The following is a 20481-nucleotide window of genomic DNA, read 5'->3' on the forward strand; positions in this document are numbered from 1 at the left end:
AAAGAAAGAAAGAAAGAAAGAAAGAAAGAAAGAAAGAAAGAAAGAAAGAAAAAGAAAAAAGCAAATCATAAGAAAAGAAAAATAAGATAAAAACAGGGAAGCAAACCACAAGAGACTCTTAAATACATAGAGCAAACTGAGGGTTGCTGGAGGGGTAATTAGGTCAGGGGATGGGCTAAATGGGTGATGGGCATTAAGGAGGGCACTTGTTGGGATGAGCACTGGGTATTATATATAAGTGATGAATCACTGGGTTCTATTCCTGAAACCAAGACTGCACTGTATGTTAACTAACTTGAATTTAAATAAATAAATTTTAAAAAGAAAATCATAATAAGGGAAAATACATTTACAGCATTGTACTGTATTTACTGAAAAGAATCCATGTATAAATGGACCTGCATAGTTCAAATCTGTGTTGTTCAAGGGTCACCTGCAGTCAACATTTCAAGGGCTCAGTAGCCACAAGGGCTATTTCAAGGGCTGCCTTATTGAACAGTATGGGTCTAGACTAAAGATATGGTTCTTATGTCATTGATGTATTGAAGTCCTAGAAGTATATGAGATTATAGGAAAGGGGTAAAAAGCAAGAAGAGGGCAAGGACCAAGTCCTGAGGAATTCTGTCATTCTAATATAGTGCTTGCAGTTTATAAATCATTTCCATTTTTTCTTCCAGGACTGCTCTAAGGAATGAAAGATTATCCTCATAGATAAACAAAATGAGGGCCTTTGAGGTTCTCTTGCACAAGGCTCAGTATCTCATGGGTTACCGCAAGAATTAATTGGGATAAATAAATGCAAATGTGAAGTGCTGAGCAGTAGTCCTGGCCCACTGTGGACACTCAGCAATTGATAGATCATATATTATCATCTTTGCAGCCTGTCTGCCTGGTGACAAATTGCCATTTTATCCCTGCTTCTTCCCATCTAACCCACCCTTGTCTAACCCAGCCCAGGTCAACCCTCCCATTCTGCTGATGCAGTCCTGTCATCTTCCTACCTAACCCAGTTTGGATTCTGCCTTAATGGAGAAGTAGTGGCCTCATGCCCACGCCACATCTAGAAAAACACAAGAACTCCTTCTTGTACTGATGTGTTGTTTACTTGCCCAGCTACTGAGGTGGTAAGCATGTTGAGGACAGGGCCTGGATTTCATATGTCGTTGCATGCATTTTATTATTTATTCACTCAACTTATTCACTTAACAAATAGACATTGACCATCTACTCTTTTTTAAAAAATTTTATTTATTTTTAATTTAATTTATTTTTAAATTTATATCCAAGTTAGTTAGCATATAGTGCAATAATGATTTCAGGAATAGATTCCTTAATGCCCCTTACCCATTTAGCCCATCCCCCCTCCCACAACCCCTCCAGCAACCCTCTGTTTGTTTTGCATATTTAAGAGTTTTTTATGTTTTATCCATATATGAGGATTTTAAGATACAAAACAGACCATCTACTCTTATTTTAGGTCCTGGGTATATGCCAATGAGCAAGACTGGCAAAGTCCTTACTTTCATGGAGCTTATAGTCTAGTGGAAGAGATAATCATTAATCAAATAATCACAAAATCCATGTTAAATTATAACCAGCACAGCATCTGACTTGGTTGCCTCATAGAAGTTTGCTGGCTCAATGAATAGAGTTACACAGGTAAAACTGCCTCCTACTTGGATGTGAAGAGCATGTGAAGGACCAGATTGATGGCAAGATTTGTCAACATGGGAGGCAGGCCTCTGTCTCCAAATCCCCTGGAGACCAGGGTTCCCTATTCCACCCCCGTCCTCCCAGCCCCAGCTCAGTTTGAACCTTCAGGTTGCAGGGTTTGAAAAACCTACCTGTTGAATATACATTCTGGGACATTCTCATGCCCTTAAAGTCTGGGAACCAACTGTCCCATAGATATGCAATGATGACTTTCAAAAAATAGGCCTTAGTGAACTACGTGCCCCCTGGGAAAGTGCCTTTATCCTAGTGGACCTGGATGGGGAGGTAGCTTTTCAGATCTGCTCAGTTCATCACTTCCTTAATTTCCTGCTCATTAGTGAACACTGGCATTTAGCGAGTTACCAGATATTCCTTATAGCACAAACATTCTACATTCTGGCACACACAGATCCCCACAGGGTTCTCTCAAAGGCACCAGACTGACCCAGTACCAAACCACATGCCTTCATTAACAGCTGCCACTTCTGTGGAAAGCCTGCTGGCTCAGGGACCAGATGGTTTTGATTTCAGTCTCAGATCTGCTACTTTCTGCTATGAGACTTGAGCAAGTAGGATTCTCTCTCTATGCCTCAGTTTCCTCATATTAAAATGGAAGTGGTTGTGAGGATTATAAGGAATAATACCAGTGGCTCACTTATCAGAGTATCTAGCACATCAGAAGCCCTCGTGGAGACCAGCTGTCCATACTACTTTGAGGGAGATGAGTTCTAGGGAAGGCCGTTAGCTGCTAATCTGTTAAGGTTGCTGAGCCTGTCCCAGTATATCTGCTTTTTCACAGGGAATTAAAGTGGTCTTTTTCGTTAAGCATTTGTGATTGTGCGATTGTATCTTTTTATGAAGAATTTGGAAGGATTTGCTCCAATTTTCAATCTCAAATTCTCCCGGAAAATGTCTATATTATTTGTACTCCACTGGATTTTAATGTTGTCTTGTTTAAAAAAACAATCCCTGGTGATGGATGGTGGTGGTGTTTGCACCAAAGTGTGAATGTACTTAATGCCACTGAACTGTACACTGAACGTACACTTAAAATGGTTAAGTTTATGTTCGGTGTATTTTACCACAATTAAACAGACAAAAGCAATAAAACTGTGGTTTGTATTGAAGGTCTAGTAATTCCAATTAAAGGGGAAAAAAAGGCAGAAAATGGTCTCCAATTGTTTATAGGCCCTGCCGGCATTGCTGTAGCTAATGGAGACCTGATTTGTTTATAGAGTACTAGAGTCAAGTTCAAAAGGATTAGTTTTGTTTATTCAAAAGGACTCACTGAAACAGACTGAGGACGCTGCTAAAAGTACAACTAAAGCTACAGAGGCTTTTAAGAAAGATTCTAAAGAACCAGTATGTTTGAAATGACCAAGAGAAGTTAATTATCCCATGGCTGCCCATGTTACCTGGCTTACGGGTTGGTTTTGGGTGGTGGTGGTAGTGGTGGTGGAACTCAACCCCAATGGCACTACTTTATATTGGGCTGTGAATATTAACTTCTTTTGAGACTGGAAGGAGTGCAGGAACCATATAACTCTAACCCCCCTCATTCATTCATTCGATACAACAATTGTCTGTTGAATTCCTTCTTTGTGCCTAACACGAGGTAGTGTATACTGTGGTGGATGCTGGCTATACCATGGTAAGCAAAATAGAGCTGCCTGAACAATGTACCACATCCTTATGGGGAAGACAGACATGAAGCAAATAGCCACACAGACATGTAGTACACGTCATGGTAAGTGCTGTCTTTAGAGCAAAAGTACAGGTACTCTGAGCCATGGATTAGGAGGGTAGAGTCAAATCTGAGAAGGTCAGAGAAGGCTGGCATCTCAGGTGAAGGGCATTCTGGGCCAAGGCTGTGGAACAGAAGCTACCTGTCCTCCAGGGAATCGAGGGCTGGTCAGTGTCATGGCAGGTGCTTCTGAATGAGAAGACTGAGGTTGAATATCTCACTTCTGCAGAGTCAGGAATACAAGTAGATCATCTGATGCTCCAGTTTTCTGTTTACCCCCACATCTAGGGACATTTACTCAGACTCCTGGACTTGTGACATTTGTGCAGGTAGAATTACTTCCATCTTAAGGAGAGTTTTGGCCCACCTCCACATGACCCCTCTCGGTGGGCTCAGGGTCTGTTGTCACCTGCACCTCCAGGTCTTCACCAAATGCCCTACATTGGCCTCTCCATGAACCAAGCAAGGTCATTTTTATTATTCCTTTTTCTAGAGCACTGCTTCTGTTCACTCAACATAGCTTAGGAAGATTGGTTATGATTTTAAAATCGTGGACATGATCAAAAACTAGCCTAAGATAAAATTGTATACAACAGTAAGATTTCAGCTATATAAAAATTTATGCATTTAGGAAAGACTGGAAGGAGATAAATCAAAATGACGGTGATGTCTAGTTGGTAGGATCTTAAGTATCTTTTTATGCCTCTCCCCTTCATTTCCTAGATGCTATTTAATAAATATTTAAAATAGAAAGTCATATTGAAATAATAATAGGGGAATGTCGTATCTCTTCATCATCACACAAATCTTTGTTGTTTCTTTAATGTGAAGAACAGACTCACAGGGGCTTTTAGAAGTGTTTTAAATATGAGCTACAGAAGCACTGGGTAAGAGTGATAGGATGGCACAAGACAAAGCATTTGTCAAAGCATTTCTGTTGGGTGGAGATTTTTATTTTAAACAGAATTCTGTTGTCATGGAGTCTAGGGAATGCTGGCTCAAACAAAGTTAGGCAAGTTTCTCCACCACCAGACTTCTGTGAAGCATTCACTACCTAGTGGGTTTTATGAACCCAGGAGAGAGGAAGAGAGAGAGCACATTCAGCTTTCCCCAGATTTCTGGGAAGGTTTATTTGCTTGGATCCTTGCAGGCTTTGTGCTCGCTGGAACATGCACTGGAAATGCTGCTGTGAAAAAGAAACAAAAGGCGGTGGCCACCTGGGCCCCACATGGGTCTCCTAAGGCCTTGACTATCTGGACTTGTTAGGCAAGTTGTCAAATTGTACCGGACATAGTTTCTCATCTATCAAATACAAAGATTAGATGGAATGAACTTCTAGCTCTAAGATAGGAATGTGTAAAAATGCTGACAGTTTTGTAACAATGAAAGGCAGACTTCCAAAATGTTCAAACAGAATGTTCATACAATCAAGCTTTATCTGTCCCTCAAGCAGCAAGTGATGCCAGTTCTTTACTCTGCAAACCACTTCCGAAGACAAAAAATATTTGGCACCGTTCAACAGATTAGCATTCCAGTCTGCTGTATACACAAGGTGAAATGTCCTCAATGCCTGTGTTACAGTATACACTCCACCTTCTCAAACACTTGACAAGCGAAATGTAGTGAAAACAATCGTTTCTTAGCCACCTCCCTGCGTAAGGCCTTCGAGAAGCAGGCTGATAGAAGTAAGGCTGATTCCTTTGCTTTACTGGAAGAGTGACCTTCATGTCAACAAAGCATAGAATGTCCTGATTCCAGATAGAGGCTGCTTGCTGCTGCTGCCTTGATAGATTTTATCATCTGCTGCTGTGGTTGGAACATTTTCTGGCGGGAAGGATTCACGGACCCTGCTAGGGAACAACAGAATTTTCTGCTGTGCAACCTCTGAGACTCTTTCTCCACTCTAGGAGGCTTCCCATGGTTCCAAAGGCCCCAGACCCCAGGCGTTCCCCTCTCTGCCGGCAGTGGTCAATACCTAAGTCAATTCGTGGTTTCCTCTCACTGCAAGCCTGCTTGCAGAGGAGTCTGTCCAGCTTGCTTTCTTGCCAAGTATACAGGCATTTTTCTTTTTAAGGGCATAATGCTCATTGCCACAGGGAGTCCTGCTGTGTGTAACTAAGCTGAGAACACTGTGGAGGTTATGGAGGGTCAAGGATCCTCCCACTGCTGCACACTGATACTCCCTAATCTGGAAAAACAGAATAAAGCTTGACACCTCAGCAGAGTCCACTTGTAGCTCTTCCCAGTGGTCCAGGGAGGTCTCTTGAATCCGCATTCTTGTCTTCTTTTCTCCCTGGAAGTTCTTAGGTTCTTACCAAGTAATAAGACAGTGTGAGAGGATATATATAAAACAGCTGCTGAGCTGAGCATTATCAAGAGGCAGACCACACTTTGAGGTCCACAGTAGCAAAGTGTGATGAGAGTGATTGGCTCACATTTTAGAAATGCTTCCTCTTTTTCTCTTCCTTCTGCTTCCCCGTTTGCTTTCCTTCATGTTTCTCTCTAGTTTAGGGCTGATAAATAAAAGTACATGTGCTGTCATGCTCTCCTCACAAAATCATGGCAGACATTGTTATTCAATCATGGCATTTTTCCTGATTGAACTTAGGGATGTAACCAAAGATGAAGATGAGATGATCAAAAAGGGCAGCCGGGGGCTGCCTGGGTGGCTCAGTCAGTCAAGCGTCCGACTTCGGCTCAGGTCATGATCTCACGGTTTGTGCGCTCGAGCCCCGCATCGGGCTCTGTGCTGACAGCTCAGAGCCTGGAGCCTGGTTCAGATTCTGTGTCTCCCCCTCTCTCTGCCCCTCCCCTGCTCATGCTCTGTGTCTCTGTCTCAATAATAAAGAAATGTTAAAAAAAATAAATTAAAAAAGGCATTCGGCAGTCTACTCCTAGGTAGATATCCAAATGAAATGAGAGCTTATATCCACAAAATGACATGTGCAAGAATGTTCCTGGCAGCTATATGCCCAGAAGTCCCAAACTGGAAACAACTCAAATGTCCACCAATAATAGAATGGATAAAAATATAGTGCATGCAGTAAAAAATGAAATATTCCACAGCAACAAAAAAGGATGAACTATTGCTGCACACAGTCTGGAAGCATCTGAGAGACAGTATAGAGGAAAAGAAGCTACCCATAAAGGAGACACACAGTGTGAGTCTCTTTACCGCAGCTCAGAAATAAGCAAAACTCACCTGTGGTGATAGAAATCAAGACAAAGGTTACCCTCAGGAGAAACTGACTGAAAGGGGCACTAGGAAGCCTTCTCAGGAGTAGAAAATGTTCTGAATCTCGATATTGGTGGTGGTGTATATGGATGTGCACATATGCAAAAATTCATTGGGATGCACACCTAAAATCTGTGCACTTGGCTATAGTTACCCCTTGTTAAAAGCCTTTAATAGGGGATCAGTTTGAGAGCTGCTGTTCTGCCCTTGCTCCTGTGTTTGTCTGTATATACAGCATGAGGTCTTGGGTGTGACTGTGATCCAAATCCAGGCTCTGTCACCTATTGGCTCTGTATCTTGAGTAAATTACTTAACCTCTTCGTACTTTAGTTTCTTACCTCTATAGCACGGATAAAAAGAGTACCTACACTACAGCACAGTTTTGACGGTCAAGTCAAATAACTCTTACGAAAAGCTTCAGACAACATCTCCCTGGTACATTTAACGTACTCATGAAATGTAATGTGAGGACTTTGTTCTTTCCCCCTTTCTCCTCTGACCATCTAGTTCTTTCTCATACTGACTTCTCCCCCTGTCTTCCCATCATCTTTCTTCCTTTATTCTTGCTTTCATACCCCCTAGATGCAAAAGCCCAAAACATGAAAATACATATTTTAAAAGTTTTATTGAATACAATATATAGTTATATTCATAATTAAAAAGCAGGCACGCTTAGTATTTTCCATGTGTCTCTTCCAAAGCCCAGGCCACATACCAGACCAATTAAACCACATATCTGGGGATGGAACACGGGCATCAGTAGCCTCTGAGGCTCTCTAGGTGATTCTGACATGATTCCAGTGTGTACATAAGTTTGGGCACTGCCGGTTTCATGGCTGTCTGTTCCATCCATATTGTCTTAGCTGCTTCAGCATATGGTTCTGATTCCTGGCTGGCCATTAGAATCACCTGAGAAGCTTCTAATTCATACTGAGTCTCAAGCCCCATCCTGGGTAAGGCCTGGATATTTCTAATGTGCAACCAGCATTAAGAGCCACTGTTCTAGAGGGATTGGTATCCTGGTAGGTCTTGTGATCAGGGCGACACCAGGCATACGCCCTCCACCCCCATGTCTGTCTTGAATTAAAATCCTTCTCTTCGTTTTTGAAAACTCCTATCTTTGTCTCCTTTCTGTTGCAAGCTGAGTATGGAGAAGAATATTGTAATGCTGATAAATTCTTGATATGTTTTACTCTCAGTATGGGATTGTGCTGGATGCAGGCTCTTCTCACACGAGTTTGTACATCTATAAGTGGCCAGCGGAAAAGGAGAATGACACAGGGGTGGTGCACCAGATAGAAGAGTGCAAGCTGAAAGGTAAGATGAAGGAGAAGGGGAGAGGGGAGATAGTGGGGCATGAGAACACGAGGAGAACATACATGAGAACATGTGTGGCAAGTGGAACTCATGAGAAAAAGGAAGTTGGGTAAAAGAACATAGTGGAGCTGCTGTTGTTGCTATTTTATTGTCATTATAAAAATAATATTGAAATCAGTCCTTAATGATGGAGCCCTTGAGGAAGAAACAAACTTAAAAACCCTTGAGTAATATGGTAGCTCCCATCACCTGGACACTTCTGTGTGCCATGCACCAAGTGCTGTAGATGCATTATTTCATCTTCACGGTCTCCCTTTGACATATGGAATATTAGTCCCATGGTTTAAAAATGAGGATCAGATGCCTGGGTAGCTCAGTTGGTTAAGTGCCCAACTCTTAGTTTTGGCTCAGGTCATGATCTCATAGTTCATGAGTTCAAGCCTTGTGTAGGGCTCTGCGCTGATAGCACGGAGCCTGCTTGGAATTCTCTGTCTCCCTCTCTGCCCCTCCCTCACTCATGCTATCTCTTTCTCAAAATAAACAAACTTTAAAAAACAAAATAAAAATGAGGGCATTGAGCTTAAGAGAGGTTATGCCACTTGTTAAGGTTGCTTTGAGCTAGTAATTGATGGAACTGGGGTTCAAATGGAGATCTGCTCAACTTTGAACCCATGACTTCTCCAGTGGCTCTCAAATTTGAATCTTTAGCAGAGCCCCCTGGAGGGTTTGTTAAAACACTGATGCTGGGTTCCACCCCCAGAGTTTCTGAGGTAGGAGGTCTGGGACAGGCCCCAGAATTTGCATTTCTAACAGGTTCCCAGGTGATGTTGATGCTGTTGGTCCAAAGAATTATTACTCTTAATCTTGGTCCCCTAAGCTACAGCTTGGAAGAAATTTTCAAAAGCCTTTAGTTTTCACATAGGCACGGAAGGCCAAAATCATAGACTCCTAGGCCTGGAAAAGGACCTCGTGGATCATTTCAATCTTCTCATTTCAGTCTTCTCAGATTGAATGTTCAATGTTCTCAGAGAAGGAAGCAAAAACCTGGAAGACTAGTGACTTATTGGTAGCAACAGAACCAGGACAAGAATCTAGGTCTCTTAACTGCACTCCAGGCTCGATGCTACTCTGAATCACTGCATTACATACTGACTTTTGTTCCTAGTTAGTTTTCTCCTAAGGTCACAGAACAGGTTAGAGTTGTCCGTTCAGCTCCTTCCACTCCATCCACCCAATGCCCCAACATGCACTGAATGTTACCACACTGCACCATCCTCTTTTACCTTTATCTCTCTTGGCCTTCTGAGTCAGGGGCCCATTGTATATTTTTAGTCAGACAGGTAATCTAGCTCCAAGAAGATTGACTTTTACTTTGATGACCTGCGGGGTCCCCCAATTTTCAAAGTTTTCCAAGAAAGTGGTAGAGAGGAGATGTTTTCAAGAGAGCAAGTCATTTTACCCAGTAGCTTAATGTCCTCAAATGTTGGCCTCGTCCATTTTGAGACAGTACTTTAAGCATTTCTTAAAGCCCAAATCCCTCATTTTATTGACTTCTCGTTAATTCACTGTCTTCCTTTTTTTTTTTTTTAAAGCGTTGCTTGTATTTTTTTAATTTAGTAGCTACCTTTCTTCTGAGACTCATCCCATGTGTGTCTGGCCTAACACATGCAGGGCTTTTCCCTTCTCAGAGAGAATTCTCTAATCAAATATTTAGATGAAAGTTGAGTGGAAAGACTCCAGTTCTTGAAGGCTAGCCTTTTTGAATCAAAACGGTTAGCTGATAACTTAGAGCTGATTTTTCATTACTGTTAAGTAAATAGGCTCTTTTAAAAACCTGTGAAAGATATGGATAACATATCTGACCATTATCTTTAATTCACATTTTCACTAAAAAGCACTGACGGTGTAGATGTTTATTTTAAAGTGAGCTGAAATTGTTAAGCATAACTTCAAAAAGCTTAAGGAATCTTGGCTCTAATCCTCTTCTTAGCAACAGTTAGTTTTGCTCTAACACTGGAAAAATAGTTTCACTAGGGGGACTGGGTTTCAGAGTGGAAAAATCTCTGAGGAGACACATATTCTAGCAAAGGAAGAAACTCCACTTCAGAAATTTTAGGTACTGGCCATGATCACATAGCTAGTTAGTAGCGGTTCCTGTCTTTTCAGTAAAAGCCAGTGCACCTTGTGCTTATTTTAATTTTTCTAGGCATTAGTGTTAGTTACAACTTTACAGGAGAATCATCAAAAAGCAGCTCTCTAGGGTAGCTGTCGATGAGATCCCCATTAAACTTTGAGAGAACCTGTAAGGAAGATTACGCAATTGAATGTGAAAATTGCGCCATCCAGCGGCAAAATTATTGAACAGTGGACAGACCCAGTCTGAGGCCTGAAAATAATTCTTATCAAGGCCAGGTTCAGAGAGTCACCCTCTAAGTACACCAACTTAATATATCGTAATATATCACATCATATATAACTTAATATATCACACCAAAAAGCTGTCTTCTTTGATGGTCTCTAAAGACACCAGTGTTTTGCTCTAATATTATCAAAGTGTGTCCTGTACTTTTAAAAAAGATTGTCATCTGCTTCTACATCTTTCCTTAGGTCCCGGAATCTCAAGATATGCTCAAAGATTAAACGAAATAGATGCTTATCTGACTGAATGCATGGAAAGAGCCAGTCAAGTGATTCCAAAGTCCCAGCACCAAGGGACGCCTGTTTACCTGGGAGCTACGGCAGGCATGCGGTTGCTCAGGTATAGAAACAGGTGGGGACAAAGAGTGGCTGGGGGTTAGGCTTGGCATTGTGAGAGCCTCTGAAGTTATGGGATAGTGCCACACCCCCCTAACACCCCAAATTTAAATATCCCGAATGGCAACACTTTAGAAAGAAGATCTCAGGAAGTGGGTAAAACTCCCAAATTCTTAGTATGTGTAATGGTGGGAGTTTAAAGTATGATTTTAAAAAGTCCTCTTGCCCGTCTGCCCCCAGAGAATTCAAGGGGGCAGGGGCACAAAGAGAGAAATGTTGAGCCTCTGTACTCTGGGATTTGAGACTACCAATTTAGCTGTCCAATATCTGGGAGGAGGAAGACCAGAGGAGACCCACAGAGGTCCCAAGACACAAATAGTCACAACTAGCACATCTTCATTGGTCACCACTGAGTACCCATGTGCGTTATCTTTTGTTCGTTCATTCATTCATTCAGCATGTTTTGCCTGCCTACTCTGTCCTGGGACATGAAAGTAGGTGACTCAGCTCTCAAGGAGATCAGAGTTTCGATACAGGCAATCAGTTCTTCAACAGAGGAGTGTTCAGAGCTGCTGTGGGAGCACATTTGGCCCTGCCCAGAATGGGAGGAGGAAACACAGGAACTGATTCATGAAGGACAAGCTGGAGGGTGGGGGAAGGGCACATTAAAGACAGAGAAGATGTCACGCATTCTATTACGTATGTTTCTCCAACATCTGTTATGTGGCAGACACTGTTCTAAGTGCTGGGGACACAGCAGTGAAGAGGACAGAGTCCCTGCCTTCCTGAAGCTTGCGTTCTAACAGAAGTGCAAATGTAGGGATGAGTGAGAGACCAGGGCATATTCAGAGGACCATGAATAGTTCTGCATTGATAGAACATAGACTGCATATAGTAAAATAATAATAAAAACAATAGTAATAATAGCTATGAAGCAGCTTGTATTTGTTGAGCCATTACTATGTTAGCGCTGTGCTTTGATTTAATCATTATAACTCTTTGAGGAGGTATTATTGGCTATTCTTAGCCAGATAAGGGAGCTGTGGCATACACGTGTAGAGTAACTCACGCAAATTCACACGCGTGGTAAGTGGGAGGATCAGGATTCTAAGTGGAATTCTGAAGAGGCAGGGTCCAGCGCATGAAGTGCCTTGTGGGCCACACTGGGAGTTTGGTGTTCATCTGGGAGATAATGGGTAGCCATTACAGGATGGTACACAAATGACGACACTGGAAGAGAGGTGGATTGGGAGGGAGGAGAACTGGGGATGAGGCAGCCACAGGAAGGGTGTGAAGCTATTCAGATGAGGGATGAGAGGATTCAGCTGTGGTTGGAAGACAGCATTCTCTGACCTAGAGGCTCTCAACATTGTGTGGTCTAGATCTCAGAAGCAGATGTATCCCATCTTCGTTATGACAGCCCTGGAAGATCCCTTCTTTAGGTCTCAATGTCTCAAACAGACCCAAGAACTGAGATTCAATGTGAATAAGATTTTTTTTTTTCCCAGTCTGGCTCTGATGGAGGTTTGGTATCTGTCCCAGGACATTTGCCACCTGGTGTCTACTACAGCCCTAATTAAAAACCTCAAGCAGAGCCTGACTCTGGAACTAGCTAGAAGCCACCAGCAATGGCTAATGTAGCATTCGTCATCTATAGGTGTGGTGATAACCAATATCCAGCCATCACCGCCCCCCAAATTAAAATTACTTTGATAATATCTTGGAGCCAGGGAGCAACAACAAAAAATGGTATTTTAGGAAGAGCAGTCTATGTAGGGACTGGAAGGATTTGGATTTGGAGAGGGGGGGCCAAAAGACTAGTTCTGCCTCACCCAAAAGGAGGGCTCCTCAGACAGCTGTGTGTGTGGATCTCTATCTCTGTTTCTTCCAGCGAGTTATGGTTTGCTTCCTAGGAGTGTTGCTGGAAGCTCTGACTGAAATGAGTACCTGTAGTTATTCAACAAAACCAGTAAACTCAGCTCTTCTTTGTGCAGGATGGAAAATGAACAGTTGGCAGACAAAGTCCTGAGTGTGGTGACCAAGAGCCTCAACAACTACCACTTTGACTTCCATGGTGCTAGAATCATCACTGGCCAAGAGGAAGGTGCCTATGGCTGGATTACTATCAACTATCTGCTGGGAAAATTCACTCAGGTGATTATCTCACAGCACCCAAGGGAGGTAGCTCCCAGGAGGTCAGTGCCATTGCTATCTCAGGCAGGATTTGGATCGGTAGCCAGAATGAATGATGGATGAATGGATGAAGTAATTTATCCCCACAGTTGCAAGGGTCACCAGCGGTATTCTGATGAATTTTAGTATAAGAACGTTTCCTCTTGGAGGATGAGGAAATCATACCTTCACCTTAGGGAGACAGAGAGGAAGTAAAAAATCTATCATTAAAAATAAAAATAGCAAATATTTGCCTAGTGTTGTGTGTCTTGTGCTGTGCTAAGCACTTTCCATGTACTGTCTGATTCCATCTTCAGAACAATATGAGGAATTCCCTCATTTTAGAGTCTCAAATTGAGGCCTAGAGAAGGTAATTATTCTGTTCCAGGTCACATAGCTAATGAGCAAATGAGTGGAGACTTGAACTTGAGTCTTTTCAGCCCACATTCCTTGTTCATAAACACTGGCTATGCCACTTCTATGTTGCTGCAGTCTGAGCTCTATCTTCAAAGTCCCTTAACCTGCTGTTGATCTTATCCAGATTCAGGAGCCCTCAGTGACCTTTGTGTCACCTTATGCCCCCTTTTCTTCACCTTAGAAAGTCCCTGAGTCCAAGATATAGTGTGAAACAATGGTGTCCAGAAACTGCTACCACTGATGACTGTACTCTCTTTCAGAAACTGAGTTGGCTCAACCTGAAGCCAAATGGAGGCAATTCTCAGGGAACCTATGGAGCTTTAGACCTTGGGGGAGCCTCTACACAAATCACTTTTGTGCCCCAAAACGAGAGGATTGAGTCTCCAAGCAACGCTCTGCACTTTCGCCTCTATGGCAAGGACTACAGCGTGTACACGCACAGCTTCTTATGCTATGGGAAGGATCAAGCGCTCAGGCAGAAACTGGCCAAGGACATTCAGGCAAGTTTAACTGAATCCAGACCCACCCTCCCCACATCTGGGCCACCAGCCCCCACATCCTGTTGTTGTCTCTTTCTACTTCAGTAATTGGTCTGAACTTGGTTACTGTACTTTCCAAACCTTTTCAAACAGGATATCTAACGACATCTGGTCGACCCCTGTGAATCGTCCCATCCAGACATCACCTCCTGTGTTTGTTTACTGCACTGTCTCCAAGGACACAACTCAAATCCTTTCTTGGCAAATAATTTCTCACCCCTGTGGGCTTGACAGTGAAAACTACGTGCTAGAGTATTGTTGGGGGATTGTGCAATTTATAAGCTCTTTAGCACTTTTTAGTCTCCATTTCCAACAAACTGCAGAAAACAGGGCTGTTAGAAACAACCTGGAGAGAAGGAGAAAAACACTCAGGGAAAACAGAATTTATCCATCAACACTTCAAGTCTTTTCCCCAGACGCTTTTTGTTTCTTGAAGACAAGAAAAGTTAAACATACTCAAAATCATGTGAGTACCAGGCACACCCTGACACACACAGCAAGGATGTCACATCCAGCTGAGTCTTGTCTCCCCTGAAAGGACAACCAGTTCCCTGCTCTCCTCCAAAGCTCTCACTCTGGTTCTCAGAAGCACTGTCAATAAGGCACCTCCCATTGGAATAGGAGCTACTGAGAGATACCTACTGAGCCCCAAGGCTCTATTAAGCCTTTTTTCATACCAGCCCCCTTTCTTCTCTTGAACATACTGAGGTGTGGGTTAAAAGTCATTTTGGTACTCCTGGCTTAAATGCTCTAAGGCATTTTCAGCTGTTGGAGCTTCTGATTTTTTGCTTGAAAGTGGGGATGGGGTGTGGGCAGACTCCTCCTGGAGAACTACCCCAGCTTGGACTTGTGAGAGCCTTGAGAGTTTTCCTTGTGAATCTTTCATTTGTACTAAGCACTAGGGGACATTCCAAAATAATGGCATTTCTTCCAGCTTGAACTCTATTAGCTTTCTATGAATAGTGAAAGTTCATTTACATCTGATACCACTTCTGGTGCCTATTATACAAATCTGACTATTGCTAAGGGTGAAAAAGGCATGGCAAGGGTATATTGATGCCAACGCTAACATATTGTAAAATTCCTACACATTAATGAAGGCAGAGTGGTGCTTTTGTACCCAGCATATTTGCACATGATGTCTTCATGTGATTTTTCCATTCAGGGTACAAATGGAATCCTCAGGGACCCATGCTTTCACCCTGGATATGAAATAGTAATGAATGTAAGTGAACTTTACAGTGGCCCCTGCACCAAGAAATTTGAGATGACTCTTCCATTCGATCAGTTTCAAATCCAAGGCACTGGAAACTATCAACAATGCCATGAAAGCATCCTTGAACTCTTCAACACTAGTTACTGCCCTTACTCCCACTGTTCCTTCAATGGGATTTTCTTGCCACCACTTCACGGGGATTTTGGGGTAAGTTGTAAAATAATAAGGTATATTGATTAGGATGATTTGGGTTGCAAGTTATAGAGTATATGTCTACATGGTGTTTAAGTAATAGGGTTTATTTTTCTCTCATATGATAATAAGCCTTGAAGTAGATAATTCTGGGTTAAGTCTTTGTTTTAACAATGTTAGGACTTGGATCAGCTTTCTTATTATCTTCTTGCCCTTTTTTGTGGTGCTAAGATGGCAGCTTCTGTTTCATATGCAAAACTAAAGCAGGGGAGGAGGAAGTTTCTCTTGCATACATTTCTGTCCAATTTTGCAGAAGTGCCAACAACTGTCTTTTCAGATGCCATTGGCCAGAATTTGATGAAATACACACTTCTAACCCATCTGTGAACAAGGGGGAATGGATTACCATGTTTGGTTTAGACTAATCCTTGTTCATCCTTGGAAGTAGAGAGTCTTTCTTACACATATTGTGTTCCTCTACATGGGTGAAATCAGGAATCTGTAAGCCAGAAGAACGAGCTGGCTGATGGATAGGCGCACCCATTGGGATCTGCCATAGGTGGCTTCATGAATGTCAGAAGAAGGAGAGGTAGCAGTTAGAGGTCTTGGCTAAAGGTTTTCCTCTATAAACTCAAGTAGAAACTTAGGAAATCCCAAGGAAATACTGAAGATAGCATCATTTATACTACATTTTGATCAGCTGGGGGACTAGTTGAATCCAAGCTCCAAATTCCTTTTTAATTACTCTAGAATAAGACAAAATATTTGAGCAGAGGTAGAAGAGGTGCTGCTTGAACTACTCATGATTCAGATTTCATATTTTGGTCCTGGAGACCAAGCATTATAATCATAGTTTAGTAATAGATTGCAAAATTAGCTACCATCAATTAAGACCAATTATTAACTAATTACTTAATTACTTAAGATATCACTCATAGAAAAAAAAGGACTTTTATCTGCCTTCACACTCTTTTTCCCTTTCCCAGAAAACAGATCAGCATATGAGGAGAGAGGTTCAACTCTCCTATGGGACCCCCGCAGGAGAGCTTCACCCAAGGTCTCCTGGCTCAGCCCAATGTCACAGAAAGAGCTCCCTGGATAGAGCACAGGCCCTGTAGTAAGAGTACCTGCTTTAAATTCTGGATTTGCCACTTGTCAACTATATGAGCTCTTCATTCCCACGGTCTCTGGGAAAACAATAATGGGTGGTACCATGGATCCAGGCTTACCTTACCCATGGCCCAGACCATAGTTCCTCCTCCCCTCAAGGTTCCTGAGGGAAATAACATGCAAGAACAGTGCCTGGCAGAGTAAGGCTTGGTGATTAGTTAGCTCCGAACCTAAATTCGTTACCAACTAGAACCTCACCTGGATGCCCTATAGCTGAACTGGCACTGGCAGCCCATATTGGACTTTTCTGAGCCAACGCAGTTGCCTTGGATCTAACTGCTGGAAGATAAAAGAGGGGGACACAAAAAGGAGGAAGGTAGCGAGGGGTGCTGGGGACAGCCAAGGGCCCTTTCCATTCCAGTCACTGATAGGAAGTACATCTGGAGGAAAAGAAATGTACTATTGTGTACTGACTTTTTAACTTTTCTGAAAGTTTCACCTCCAGGGAAATAGAGCCCAATTCTTGTCTTCAAGCATGAGCAAACCCTTTCTACTTGAGGGTGGTGGTGGTGGAATTTCTTGCCTTTGAATGTGATTCTTCCAACCAGGTAGGGAGAAGCAGAGTTGAAGGGGTAGAGGAGACTTGAGTTCCCCTTGAATGCCTTTTTGTTTGGTCTCTTTGTCCCTCGCTGAAATTGTTCTCCTTACAGCCTTCTGAACCTCTACTTGGCAGTCTCCTTAGATTAGCTCATTGTTTTCTTCTGAATAAGATCTTTTTTCTCTGAATATAGCCCTTAAGGTCAGCACTGTACCTGTACCTATTCCTGCTTTGGCAGTTTCTGTTACAGAACTTTTTTTTTCCCCTCTGTAATTTCTCCCTAAAGCCTAAACAAAACTTTTTTGGTCTGCTTCCTCATTTATAAAATGGGGACAGAATTACCTGTCTCCTTGCTAGTTGTGTGTGATAAGCCAGACAAGTGGTGGTGGACTAGTAAATGTCTAACAACCAGCTCTCTGAGGATGGAGGGGCTAAATTGTGGCATTTGCCAGTTTACATGGTAGTACTCCTACCATGGCCCATTTTAATCACCATAATATCAACTGGCCCAAAAACTCTTGAAATTTTAACAATTAGCTCTTGTGAGTGGATAAGAGCCACCTCCAGCATATCACCACCAGTAGCAGAAAGCTAACGTACCCTAGTACCATGTGGGCCCTTAGTAAGGTTAGCCCTTTGTCCTAATGGTCCTCACCCTCGGCTCTTATACCTGCAGAAGTTCCCACTGCCAAGTTCTTCATCTGGAAGCATAAATATTTGCAACACAAAAATCCAGTTGCATTCCAATTATTTCCAGGACCAATTAGCCTGGGTATTCTCAAGCCACAGAGAATTTGCAGGGAGGGAATGTTTGCCACAATTACATTCAGCGCTGGTGATTTAATTCTTACTCTTTAAATAGGGTATTAAAAAACTGTCGATGTTGTTTTTCTCAGTTTGACTACATTGGTTGCTAGACAGAATCCAATTTGTAGGCAAATCAGAAACACCAAAAAGGAAAAGGGAACATCTGTAGAGAATTATTTATGAGGTAATTTAGAAAAATTTTTTAAAGATCACATTGTATCATTTATATAAACAAGAAAGAATGTAAAACAAATTCAAGAGGGAACTGGAATTAAAGAACATTAAACACTTGTTTGTTTCCATATGTATACATATACTTGTGGGGGGGGGGTGCGTGTGCGTGTGTGTGTGTGTGTGTGTGTGTGTGTGTGTGCATTTAGCTCTGAGCTTCTGAGTAGCCAAGGGGAAAAATAAGACATAGCAAGATACATAGTTTTCATTATACCCAGCATACTGGGTCCCAGGACAAAGCAGAGCTATTCCACAATTGATTCCCAAGGATATTTTATAAAGGAGATTTCATTAGACAATGTCTTTGACCATATTTTTTTAAATTGCAATTTCTTATAGCAACTATAAGCTAGAGGCAGAATATTAAAAAGCCAACTCAGTCATAGCAATTCTGTAATGGACTGAGGCAGTAGGTCTTTGATAGATACTCAGCTTGATAGAAGGGAAGAATTCAGAGTAGCTGGAAAAGGGGGAGACATGTATCTTTCAAGTCCTCTTCCATAAATATCTAAGCTGGAAACTGGAAGATGGGGAGCTGACCTTTTGAGACTATATGTTCTCTAAAGATGGCCTAGAATGTTACTATTCTCAGTTGCTGTTTAAATATGGGCCCACAGGCTATAGACACCAATCAATTAAAGGTTTATAAAGTAAGGCTAATTCCTAACATGGAGATTAAGAAACTGATCACAGATTTTGACCTCAGTAGTACAGGCCATCCCCCTTAGTACCTAAAGGCAAAGTCAGGAATTCCTAGAACTAAGTCAGCATTTCCCTTAATAATTGCCTTTAGGTCCATTCTGGCAACAGAATGTCTATCTGATGTATGGAGTCTCCTAAATCATACCCCACGAACAGAATCAGAATGATTTTTTTTCTTCCAGACTTTTAAAGAGTCATCTACCACAGCCATAGGAAGAAACTTGGTGATGTATCCTTGAACCATCTGATTTTGAGCAGTGTATCCTCATGAGGTATTAAAAGAAGAAGGTGGTTTTGTCATTCAGTATAATTCTTGGGATTATGAATAGAAGCATTCTTTTTTTAAAAAACTTTTAAAATGTTTATTCATTTTTGAGAGACAGAGACATAGTGTGAGTTGGGGAGGGGCAGAGAGAGAGAGAGAGGGAGACACAGAATCTGAAGCAGGCTCCAGGCTCCAAGCTGTCAGCACAGAGCCCAATGCATGCAGGGCTTGAACTCACAAACCAGGAGATCATGACCTGAGCTGAAGTCGGACACTCAACCGATTGAGCCACCCAGGCACCTCCCCAAATAGAAGCATTCTGAATAGGGTTAAGATTACTTTTTAATTACATAATATAAATAAATAAAGGAAAAAATACTCACCCTAAACGTTATCATCCCATCCCATCTCATCAGCACTTAATTTTTGTGACTTCAATTCCAATGCATGTTTGTATAAACAATATTCCACCCTAGAAGAGACTTTTCCAAGGGATGTAAGAGGCCAGCTTAGATATTAAAACTCACCTGAGTGGGTTTCTGAAGAGCATATACAGCCAGGAAAACTATCAGTTAGGCCTTGACACATGAAGACTTTCAAAAAAGATTGACAGATATATAAAATGAAAAAACAAGTATGACTTTGAGTATGAATGGTTCCTGAGCAGAAGAGAAATAGATGACCTTATTCTGGAGCACAACTGCCCAAGAAAGAAAGATGAATAAACATATTCCCAGCTCAAACAGCAAGCAGGATTTGCCCCTGATTCTAAGACTTGATCTCTATTGTGGCTACAGAGAAATAGTAATTTCTATAGTCTATTTCTATACGGAATATAAAAATAACATTATGATCTGAAAAAAAAATTTTTTAATATGTAAAGGAGATGACCTCATCAGGATGCAGGAGACCAAAGGGGAAGGACCCAGAAAGAGAAGCTGGTCAAACATCCAGAGCCAAGATGAAAAGCTAAGACAGGTGTTTCTCATAATGATCCATAAACAGATTCTGACAGTCACATTCAGGTGCGTGTTAACAAGGCTTTTCTTCCTTAAGGAATATCAAAACCAGACTGCGGATCGGGTCCAGCCAGGACACCTAAACTATGAGCAGTTTGCTGAAGGCGTCCCGCAGGGATAAAACATTAAGAAAGCTAACTCTTTATCTTCCCAGTTCCTGTGGACATAGATGTGGCTGAGGAGATTAGGGCTGAGAGAGTTTAAAACATTACTTCAAATTTGATTCAGGTATTTGTAATAGAAGGGCATATTTGTATTTATTTTCTTTTCTATTCCTTATATAATGGCATTATTTCACAGTTGCATATTGCTTACTTGATTCTATTTTGAGAAAGGACTCTGAATCATAACCTGCACAGTCAGGTCAACAGCTGGCAGCAAAATATAAGGGTTGTCTAGACCAGCCATGTGTGTGTGTGTGTGTGTGTGTGTGTGTGTGTGTGTGTGTGT

The 20481-nt window shown here is 41.9% G+C and overlaps 1 protein-coding gene across 8 annotated transcripts in view; it reads left to right on the plus strand.

Moving 5' to 3' along the window:
• ENTPD1 (ectonucleoside triphosphate diphosphohydrolase 1) overlaps window positions 1–20481 on the plus strand; it is a 133359-nt gene that overhangs the window by 100931 nt on the left and 11947 nt on the right. For 7 of the 8 annotated variants that reach the window (XM_049645492.1, XM_049645485.1, XM_049645486.1 and 4 more), the window contains 5 exons: window positions 7892–8009; window positions 10617–10767; window positions 12758–12917; window positions 13613–13852; window positions 15057–15314. In XM_049645492.1, coding sequence (XP_049501449.1) covers window positions 7892–8009; window positions 10617–10767; window positions 12758–12917; window positions 13613–13852; window positions 15057–15314 — 927 coding nt within the window. Of the gene's footprint in view, window positions 1–7891; window positions 8010–10616; window positions 10768–12757; window positions 12918–13612; window positions 13853–15056; window positions 15315–16285; window positions 17780–20481 lie in introns of those variants that run through there. The other variant, XM_049645489.1, reaches the window with a different exon arrangement.

This window comes from Panthera uncia, chromosome D2 (genome assembly GCF_023721935.1).
Source record: "Panthera uncia isolate 11264 chromosome D2, Puncia_PCG_1.0, whole genome shotgun sequence".
NCBI classification, from domain to species: Eukaryota; Metazoa; Chordata; class Mammalia; order Carnivora; family Felidae; genus Panthera; species Panthera uncia.